This window comes from Argentina anserina, chromosome 5 (genome assembly GCF_933775445.1).
Source record: "Argentina anserina chromosome 5, drPotAnse1.1, whole genome shotgun sequence".
Taxonomy (NCBI): Eukaryota; Viridiplantae; Streptophyta; class Magnoliopsida; order Rosales; family Rosaceae; genus Argentina; species Argentina anserina.
The window spans coordinates 7,204,342-7,214,578 of NC_065876.1; the positions used below are offsets into that span (position 1 = coordinate 7,204,342).

Below are 10,237 nucleotides of genomic sequence, written 5' to 3' on the forward strand. Positions count from 1 at the left end.
TGATTTCATTAGGTTTGTTGATGGGGGTTATGACGAGTAGTTTTGGAAAGTAGGCCCCGGAAATCAAAAACAATGTCCCAATATCGATTACGACAACCCAAAAACCGATCACATCGATATACAATTTTAATTTTCTATATTAGCGGACCGACCTAAATTCTGAAAATATGTTAACAAGTTCGGACCTATATGGGCAGAGGCGGATTCACTCAGTAGGCTCTATGGGCTTGAGCCTAGATGAAAATTGTCAGCATAATTTACTTACTATATGTGCTTCCTTGTATTGTATGTGTCAGTCAGTTGGTTAAGTTTCCCAACATAGAACATGAATGCCCCAAGTACCTTAGTTTCTTCTTTTTATGCCATTATATTTCTATTTTCGTTTCTCCTCTCTACTTTTTAATCTTTCTCTTGTTTTATTTCCTCTCTTTTTCATTTCTTACATTTTTGTCCCCTATTTTGTTAGTATTTCTAACGTTTCTTCCATATTTTCTTTCTCTTTTTCTCCATCTTAAGGAAATTGGGTTTAGTGATGACTACGGTTTATATTTATATTCCTGGATTTTAGATTTATTATTTTGAATGATTTATGATTTTGATAAATAAAAAATTTCTACAAATAATATTATTGAAAAAAAAACTCTCAATTAACCTAGACAAGATTCATATCCTGGATCCGTCTTGTATGAGTCTAATCCATACTAAACTTATACCGGGATTATGCCCTTTTAATCTTTTATTGTTGCTTTAGCACTTTATGTCTTTATTTGCACTTTGTAAGTTTGCAATGTTAATTTACCTTAATTAATAGTTATCAATTCATGGAAATCCATATAAAGGTGCACATTATACATGTCCCAAAGAACCAATTTTGATTGGGACGTGTTGGTACTAATGTAACGACCCCAAAATTTCAAGCTTAAAAACTCAAAATTTCAAAGTCGTTAAACACCAAACAATCTCGATGAAATCGAAATCATTTAAAATGCCACAGCGGATCATCTCTGAGTTCAAAATACAACTCAGTCAAACCGATTATTACAAACCAAATTATAATTCAACATTATAACAAATGAAAATGTATAACCCTCACAACAACCTCACAAGATAGTCAGACAAAATCCTCACACAAGCTGGAGATAAATAACTTCAAGTCCTCTGAGCGGTCCGTCAATTCCCGCTAATCCACACCTGCGGAGTTATCCACTACACCATCGAATTGGTGCATCGGGATTGTAAACACAAACCCGGTAAGCTTTACAACTCGTATGAGTAAAATGAAAATATAACTCGCATATTAATATATATACGAAAATCCACAAATCAAACAAATAAAAATGCACTCATGAGTCAATGGACGGCTCATCTGGTTGTCCCAAAGAAATATGAAAAGAAGCGCTCATGAGAAATTAAGTAACCCTTCTGGTTACCCAAATGCATTTATAATACGGGTACCAAGAACGCTGGTACACATCTGTTACCCCTCTCGTAATACACTGCCGATATTGGGTAACTACCCGCTACCCAATATCCAAAAATATGAGTACTCATGAGCAGATAACCACCCGTTACCTCACATGCAGGACTCTGGCAGACAGACTAGAGCTCTAACTGTATCGTAACTTTCGCCCGGCCAAAGGCTAGGTTCCGACTTGCCAAACACGTACAATAATCTCACATCATATTGTACCAAATCAAGTCCGAAGACAAATCAACATTTTAACAATCTCAATGTTAAAATCACGTACAATAATCTCACATCATATTGTACCAAAAATCAAGTCCGAAGACAAATCAACATTTTAACAATCTCCATGTTAAAATCACGTACAATAATCTCACATCATATTGTACAAATCAAAATCACATGCACGATATATAAATCTCGTCATCAAAATGACATAAATCACGATAAAATCATAACAGTATATTATATAGCAAACTATATATATATATGTACATATTTACCATTTATACAATTTATATATATAATCCATTATATCATATACATGTCACATTTCATAAAACACGTCCGAAGACAAAAACTCGTCCGAAGACAAACATTTTAACAAATTCATGTTAAAACCACGTACGATAATCACACATCTTATTGTACAAAAATCAAATCACATGCTCAATATTTAATTCTCGTCATCGAAATGACCAATTCCAGTGAATTCATAACAGTATATAATATAGCAAACTATATATATATGTACTTATTACCATTTATACAATATATATGTAATCCACTATATCGTATACATGTCGTAATTCAATATTAAAAACTCTTGTAAAATCTTGAATCTCCGCAAGGGTAGATTCGTAAATATGTGAGATTTTACTCACCTTCTTTCCTGCGTGCAACTTCCACGACCCTGAAAGTAATTTCCTCACTCGTTTCGTCAGTCACCTAATAGCACGATAAATGCTTAGAAAATGATACTTAAAATATCAGGTGACGAGTTCAGCACAGCTAAATGTTGTTCATAAAACATTGTTCACAGAACACTGTTCATGTTTACTAATCAATGTTTTTACTAAACCAGTGTTCACAGTTACTGTTTTTATCAAAACACTGTTCACAGTTACTGTTTTACCATGCACTGTTCACATTTACTGTTACAGAGCACTATTAACCTGCACTATTCATACGGCGTTACTATTCACAGTTACTGTTACAGATCACTATTCATGCGGCGGTACTATTCACAGTTACTATTTATGCGGCGTTACTGTTCACCGACCGCCACCAATCATCACCACAACCTAAACTACATTTCCAACAACTTCCTAGTTGACACCAAGGTCTAAATCCGAGCCTAAACAGTGCAAACAACGAATAACATAAATTCAGCACTATTCACAAATCCTAGAAATTGAAATTTTGATTCGGGTACTTACACTTCGATTTGGCTCGATTCCTTTTGTGGGAATGTTGCTGGGACTGAGACAAGCAAAACCCCCCAAGAATCTCGAGCTATGGTGGCCGGAGGAGGCGGCGCCGACACAGTAGTAACTTCCGGCGGTTACAACACCGTGTGTGGTTGTCGCCGGAGTGCAAGACGTAGCCCAAAAGATGGAGATCGTCGAACCCGTCAGTTTGATAGGTGGCACGACACGAGGCGACGTCGGATGGTGGAGAAATCGGCCGGAGAAGGTTTTTGGGTCGGGTGAACATTACCCGAGCTCGGGTGAACAGTACCCGAGCTGATTTTTAGAAAAAATCTGATTTTCTGATTTTTAATCTCTTCTCTTTCCTTTTATACTATTTCCAAAATCGGAAACGAACTTCCGACGTTAATAACTTTTGCGTCCGACGTCCGATTCGAACGCATGACATGTCCACGAATTCGTATCGATGAGCTCTACGACTTTCGTGAATGAAGTTTTTGCAACCGAGCGACGGAATAAAAGTCGATTTATACGATGCGGTAATGTTACGTTTTCTAATTAAACGATCCGAGAACGTTTCCGTTTTCGTTTCGAAATGTCGCAAACCTCCAATTGTCGTCTTGAATTAATTTCACAAGTTTAATACTTTAAAAATACTCGACATTTAGTTTCTAAAAATTCGGGTTATTACAACTAAGGATAGAAATTTTCCGCAAAACCGACCTAAAACCAACTGAAACATCAATATATATCAGTATTTGTAAAAGCTGAGTCTCGAGCTGTCCCGAACCGATCCCAAGCCTTGTGCATGTTGTTTCGGGATTGAGATCATCCTTATAATTTCAATTTTCATTTCTATTTAATATGTTTCGAGCTACATTTTTTTACTTCCCACAAACGGTTCGATTGATTGATTTTATCATTTATAATTAGTTTCAAATTGAAGTTTGTGTACATGATTTACCGTTATTTTATATTGACATGGCTGGATTTGTTCTTGCAAGTACTGAAACACTGGAGAAATGAGTCGGTATGAAGATAGGTCACGTTAAACCTAAGTAGTATCTATTCAATCTTTAAGAGAATGAAAAACAGAATAATGCTCAGAAACTCAGAAAAAGTATCATTATATATATATAATCAAAATCCAGCAACAACTTAATTGATCCAAGCATCACACAAACTACGAATAAAAGAATACAAAAGAACTAGTCGTCGAGTCTTCATCTTTTCACGATCCAATTATAATTAATTTATATCTGAAGACACAGCGTAAAATCCTGTATATACTTGTCTAATGGATGACGATCACTTGCATTGTAGGGTTTTGACAGTCTTCGTAGACAAATCAAATACTACTGTGCAATCCATAGAGGCATTCTTGTTTTTCTTCATGATCATCATCAACTCAACTTTGCCTTTCAGTTGAACTTGGCTGGTTAGCGTCAACACCCCGCTGCTCAATTCACTTCCAAGGGTGGAACTGCTTGGCAAGGCATTAGTATTCAAACTCACCTCAACATCGATTTTCTTAGTGGAACGCATTCCGGCCTTGCTCTTAGGAATATCAATTTTCCCAATAGTCACGCCATGGTACAAAAATGTGGCAGTGCCTGCTTCAAACTTGTAAGGACCCCAGTTTGTGTTCTTGATCCTTAGCTGCGTTTCAAAGGTCGTATCGAACGACGGTGTTGCAGGGACAGAGTTGAGGGTTTCAACACTGATTTCACCCCATCTGGCTTTCGGAGTCTTAACTTTCATCACAGTGAGACCAAATGCGGTCATCACTATGATTTGAAAGATAATGAAAATACCAATGTAGGTGAACAATTTGATTCTTTTCTGGCGCTTGAGCTCCTCGTCGGATTGGATGGGGGATGATTCTTGGTCTGTACTTCTGGAGTAGCCATTTGCTGATGCATACGCCTGCTGGTTCTTCTCGGCCATTGTTATAATCTGTTTTGAAAGTTTTTGAAATGAATATGAATGTGAAATGAGCAAGTAAATATTGTTTGTGGAAAATGAACTCAGCAGGGTGGTATATATAGTGTTTGGATATTTTGATCAATGTGTTTGAGGAAATGGTGGTGCAAGGTGCCTGGAAGTTGCTTTCAAAAACGCGCATAGAATAGGTTTAACGTTTAGGTAATCGACTTGTTCTAGATGGCTATATTTTCCACTTAAAAATATAAAAAAAAGGGAGTCTAACATGTAAAGCATGTGTCAATTTTTCTTTCTTTAACTGACTTGAGAGTTGAGTGTACTGGTCTCATCTCGTTGAAAATATCAATCTAGAAGCAGAGTGCTATACAATCTGCTTAATTATACGACAATAATCATCCAAATGGCTCTACTAGTCAAGAAAAGGATGCTGAAAAAAATATATCATTTTCTATGGTTTGGGTGGCCTGACTTTACAGTTGTTCAATTTGTCAATTGGTTGGCTCATTTAATTGTTTTTTGGTAATATACTCATTGAGTTTTGTTGGATGTTGGCAATGTTATACCCGCGCATGTGATGTGATATTTTGAAAGAAATATCTAGATAAACATTTACATGACACAAACATGCAATTAAATGTGTACAATCTAAGGGCTTGTACCAAATCTCTAAAGAATACTATTGAGCGACAGTAAATACACTACAATTATCCGTCTTAAACTTAATTTTGGTTTAACTTCCAACAGTTATGCTACAAATGATGAAGGCATTAGACAAATTAGGATTCATATTCAATCACACTTTATGTGACATGCAACCAACTCTGTGACTTCAATTATTTGCAGGTGGACATTAATATGATAGCAAGTACCATGTGTGCTTCTACAGTTTACCATTAGAACAGTTCGATTGTTTCACTGATAAGAAAGTAACAGAAAAGTGTTTGTCTATGTGATCCATGATTTAGTGATTTACGTACTACTCCAGTGGTTCACTATTTATGTCCTCATATTTACATGTTCTTTGGTATATGATAGGAACAGTCTCGTTCACCTACATGTTCTTTGGTATATGATAGGAACAGTCTCGTTCACCTAGTCAGCAGTAGGGAACAGTCTCGTTCACCTAGTCAGCAGTAGGGAACATTTGCTCAACAAACCTTTAGATCTAACAAATTTAAATTAAACGGTTAGATTTTAACAATGTTAACTATCTCTCAACCCTTAGATTAAGATTAGAATGATCCAATGGTTTGTTGAGTAAATTTTCCTACTGACCAGATGAATGAGACTCATGATTGTTTTAACGTAAGAAAGAATGAAAGTTATATGTTTTTTTAGTGTATGGTGTTGTGGTAGTAATGGAAATCCGAAAAAGAAGAATCAAATCCATGAAATTTTTATCCCCAATTATTCGTTCTGTTTTTTTCTCTGCATATATTCTCTCTCCCCATATTCCATTCATCTGCATGTTTCTGTATTCTTTATATCTTTATTTACTATTTTATTTCCTATATTCGAGCATATAATAAGGAAGGAACAAAAAGCTGCCTCACTACCTCAGTGGTGAAGAAATCAAATAAAAAACACCATGATAGATTCTATAACTCCACAACAAATACATATGCTTCAATTCACAAAACGAATAAAAGAATAAAATAGTAACAATACGATAGGAAATTAAGAACTAGCAATTTGATCCTCCAGCAATCCATGTAATAGATGCAGCCTAGCTACATCCCCCATCACTCAGTGTTTAGCTGATCCGATCATTTGCATTGTAAGCTCTTGACTGTCTTTGTTGACAAGTCGAATGCTATAGTGCAGTCCATTGAAGCATTCCTGTTTTTCTTCATTATGAGCATCAATTCGACTTTGCCTTTCAGCTGAACTTGGCTGGTCAGTGTCAACACCCCGCTGCTTAATTCACTTCCTAGCTTGGAACTGCTTGGCAATGCATCGGCATTCAAACTCACCTCGACATTGATCTTCTTGGTAGAACGCATACCGGCCTTGCTCTTGGGAATATCAACCTTCCCAATAGTGGCACCTTGGTACAGGAACGTGGCAGTTCCTGCATCAAATTTGTAAGGACCCCAGTTTGAGTTCTTGATTCTTATCTGGGTTGTGAACTTTGTGTCGAATGAAGGTGTTGCAGGAACGGATGTGAGGCTTTGAACACTGATTTCCCCCAACCTGGCCTTGGGGGTCTTGACTTTCATCACTGTGAGACCAAATACGGTCATCACTATGATCTGAAACACAATGAAGATACCAATGTAGGCAAACAATTTGATTCTCTTCTTGCGCTTGAGCTCATCTTCGGATACCAACGATTCTCCATCGCTTCTTGTGTAACCGTTTGCTTGAGCTGGAGGATAAGCTTGGTGTGTCTTCTCAGCCATCTCAATCTCTTTTGTTTCTGATATCGAATGAAAGGATATCTCCTCTGTTTTTCCTCTGCTTCTGTGGGTGATTTGTGTTTATAGGATGAAACTAGGAATTGAGGGTAGTTGTTTGTGGAAATGATAGACGAGTAGTGTATGTATATATAGATTTATAGACTATAGTGGTTGGAGTGTGCAACTGTAAACTTGAATTATTAGGGGAATAAACTCGCTGGAAGAATATAATTTCTTGTCCAACCTAAGAATAATAGAAGAGGCACCATGACCATCTACGCCATAAACAAGCATCGGGCCCCAAGTCTCTTAAGACTTCTATATTCAATCTTTTACGTATCATTTTCTTTGTTAACTACGTAAAGCCTATAGACTTTGTCATAACGGTACCATCCTCATCTAGAAGACTCGTATTAATAAGTTACAGATTCCAGATTACGCGTGATTGGTAACATTTCAGTATTTCCTGGAAGGCATATTTAGGAAGTTCACACTAAACTCATTACTCAATGGGAAACTCTAAATACCTCGCCTAGCTGTGGAAAGCCATACATAAACTCTTCGTACTTTTGAGAGCTAAACAGAACAAAAACAAAACATTTTCTTTCAAGTTTTTTTCTAAGGAAAACACAATGATCCTGAAAATATCAAACACGCCTTGGCATCAGTCAAGGGCTACACTACCCGAAAAGATGATTGCCAACCTTCCAATCAAAGGAGGAGCTCAAACGCCAGAAGAGGATTTAGTTGTTTACGTATACTGGCATTGTCATTGTGTTTCAAATCATAGGCATACTGTATTTGGTCTCACTATCATGAGCGTGAAGACCCCCAAGGTGAGATCGGGCGCCACCAATGTCCGAAACCTCAACAACTTTGTCCCTACCACTCCTTCATTTGACATACCCTTTGCAACCCAAATTAGGGTCAAGAACAAAAATTGGGGTCCCTATGAGTTTGATGCAGGCACTGCAACGTTCATGTATCAAGGTGTAGCAGTGGGGCAAGTTTTTATACCAAAGAGCAAGGCTGGCATGCGTTCCTTAAATAAAATCAATGTTGAGGTGAGTTTGCATTCCAATGGAATTCCAATCACATCTGATCTTGGAAGTGAATTGAGCTGTGGAGTGTTTACGTTGACTACCAAATCTAATTGACTGGAAAAGTTGAATTAATGCTTATAATGAAAAGGAAAAAATTTGCCACAACGAGCTGCACCATGAAACTTGATCTGTCCAGAAAGATAGTTCAAGCTTTGGAATACAAATGATTAGCAGATAGCGGAATTATGGCACTTTGTAGATAGAGCCTGTAAATATGAAGATGAAGATTTAGATGCACCGATCTTTAAATTGGTTGTATCATTTTTCATTTCGTTGTTTTTGAGCAACATTTGTATATGTCGTTGTACTTCATATCCAATCGACCACTGCTTCCTCAAGTATTGATGGATGATCTAAATGTTAGGCCACTTTTGTTATCTTAGTATGAAGTCTGTGATGATAATTGATATGCTAATGTTACCTGAAACTTTTCTTCTGCTGAGCTTAGAAAATACATGGCAAAACGAGCACTTCTGCAGTCATTTCTTCTTTTCATCCAACAGTTCAAATATTCAAATAATTCAATAGCTCTCATCTACCTTCAATAATGTGGACAGTACTAGCTTAAAACATACATGTCTTGATAAACAGTTTTACCTACCTTCCATAAATCCACAGACCACAGAGATCTACATGTACATTCAAGTGATTCAACATTCAACTATCCAAGTCATCTACTACAAACCCTCAAATTCAGACAGAATTGGCAAATACGCCTTAATTATGCCTCTTTCCATTCTTTTTAGTGTACAGAAATGAGAAACTTCAGTTGAGATGTTCTGCTTCAAACTCGCTGATCCTCAATCTCCATAGACTTGAACACCTGCGAATGGTGGAAGTAATTATCATCTCTACATGTTCTCACCTGCGATTAAAATTTGATACCTGATTTATCGTTTGGCTTAGAGTTATCCAGATTGTTCATGCTACATGTTAAGGTGTGTTTAAGTAAACTAGGTTCAATTTAATCACATTAGAGGAGTTTAAGAACATTATTCTAATATAATTAAAAAATTATACATATACACCATGTCCCAGCCTCAAGGCGTCTGACAACTTACAAAGAATAAAAATATTCAATTCACAGAGCAACATAAAGGGGAAAAATGAAAGAATTAGTCTTCATCTGGCAATCCATATACTAGTTCACATTGCTGATCACTTGCACTGCAGGGTTTTGAGTGTCTTCGATGACAAATCAAATGCTATTGTGCAGTCCATAGAGGCATTCTTATTTTTCTTCATTACAAGCATCAACTCAACTTTTCCTTTCAGTTCAACTTGGCTGGTAAGCGTCAATACCCCGGTGTTCAATTCGGTTCCAAGAGAGGAACTGTTTGGCAATGTATTAGTATTCAAACTCACCTCAACATCGATTTTCTTGGTGGAACGCATGCCAGCCTTGCCTTTAGGAATAACAACTTGCCCAATTGTCACGCCTTGGTACAAAAATGTGGCAGTACCTTCATTGAATTTGTAAGGACCCCAGTTTGTGTTCTTGATCCTCAACTCAGCCTCGAAGGTTGTATCGAATGAAGGTGTTGCAGGAACAGAGTTGAGGGTTTCAACTTCAATGTCTCCCCATCTGGCCTTTGGTGTTTTAACCTTCATCACAGTAAGACCAAACACAGTCATCACTATGATCTGAAACACAATGAAGATACCAATGTAGGTAAACAATTTGATTCTCTTCTTGCGCTTGAGCTCATCTTCGGATACCAAAGACTCTCCATCGCTTCTTGCGTAACCGTTTGCTGGGGCTACAGGGTACGCTTGGTTATTCTTCTCAGCCATCTCTCTTTATCCCTCGGATATGAATGAAAAGAAAATTGCTCTGGCTTCGCTCTGTTTCAATGAGTTTGTTTTCTCAGGATGAAACTTGGAAGTGAAGGTAGA

At 37.1% G+C, this 10,237-nt stretch overlaps 3 protein-coding genes and 1 pseudogene across 4 annotated transcripts; 1 reads left to right on the forward strand and 3 right to left on the reverse strand.

Annotated features, from left to right (window-relative positions):
• Positions 1–4,003: 4,003 nt before the first annotated feature.
• LOC126795176 (uncharacterized) lies at positions 4,004–4,894 on the reverse strand. Its single transcript, XM_050522016.1, has one exon. The coding sequence runs from the start codon at positions 4,840–4,842 to the stop codon at positions 4,204–4,206; it is 639 nt and encodes a 212-aa protein (XP_050377973.1). The 5' UTR covers positions 4,843–4,894; the 3' UTR covers positions 4,004–4,203.
• A 1,517-nt stretch (positions 4,895–6,411) lies between these two features.
• LOC126795127 (uncharacterized) lies at positions 6,412–7,367 on the reverse strand. The gene has a single exon (XM_050521949.1). The coding sequence runs from the start codon at positions 7,239–7,241 to the stop codon at positions 6,606–6,608; it is 636 nt and encodes a 211-aa protein (XP_050377906.1). The 5' UTR covers positions 7,242–7,367; the 3' UTR covers positions 6,412–6,605.
• A 567-nt stretch (positions 7,368–7,934) lies between these two features.
• LOC126795410 (uncharacterized) lies at positions 7,935–8,508 on the forward strand (annotated as a pseudogene).
• A 602-nt stretch (positions 8,509–9,110) lies between these two features.
• On the reverse strand, positions 9,111–10,237 carry LOC126795171 (uncharacterized). 2 transcript variants are annotated; one of them, XM_050522009.1, is made up of 2 exons: positions 9,707–10,237; positions 9,111–9,164 (listed from the first exon to the last, which is right to left on the reverse strand). In XM_050522009.1, the coding sequence occupies exons 1-2, from the start codon at positions 10,133–10,135 to the stop codon at positions 9,126–9,128; spliced, it is 468 nt and encodes a 155-aa protein (XP_050377966.1). In that variant the 5' UTR covers positions 10,136–10,237; the 3' UTR covers positions 9,111–9,125. The 2 variants fall into 2 exon arrangements, with proteins under 2 accessions (XP_050377966.1, XP_050377965.1); XM_050522008.1 differs by lacking the exon at positions 9,111–9,164 and having other exon boundaries at positions 9,320–10,237.

Bases quoted from the DNA above. Each gene is read 5' to 3' on its own strand.
- LOC126795176 (XM_050522016.1), bottom strand. From the start codon at position 4,842: ATGGCCGAGAAGAACCAGCAGGCGTATGCATCAGCAAATGGCTACTCC.
- LOC126795171 (XM_050522008.1), bottom strand. From the start codon at position 10,135: ATGGCTGAGAAGAATAACCAAGCGTACCCTGTAGCCCCAGCAAACGGT.
- LOC126795127 (XM_050521949.1), bottom strand. From the start codon at position 7,241: ATGGCTGAGAAGACACACCAAGCTTATCCTCCAGCTCAAGCAAACGGT.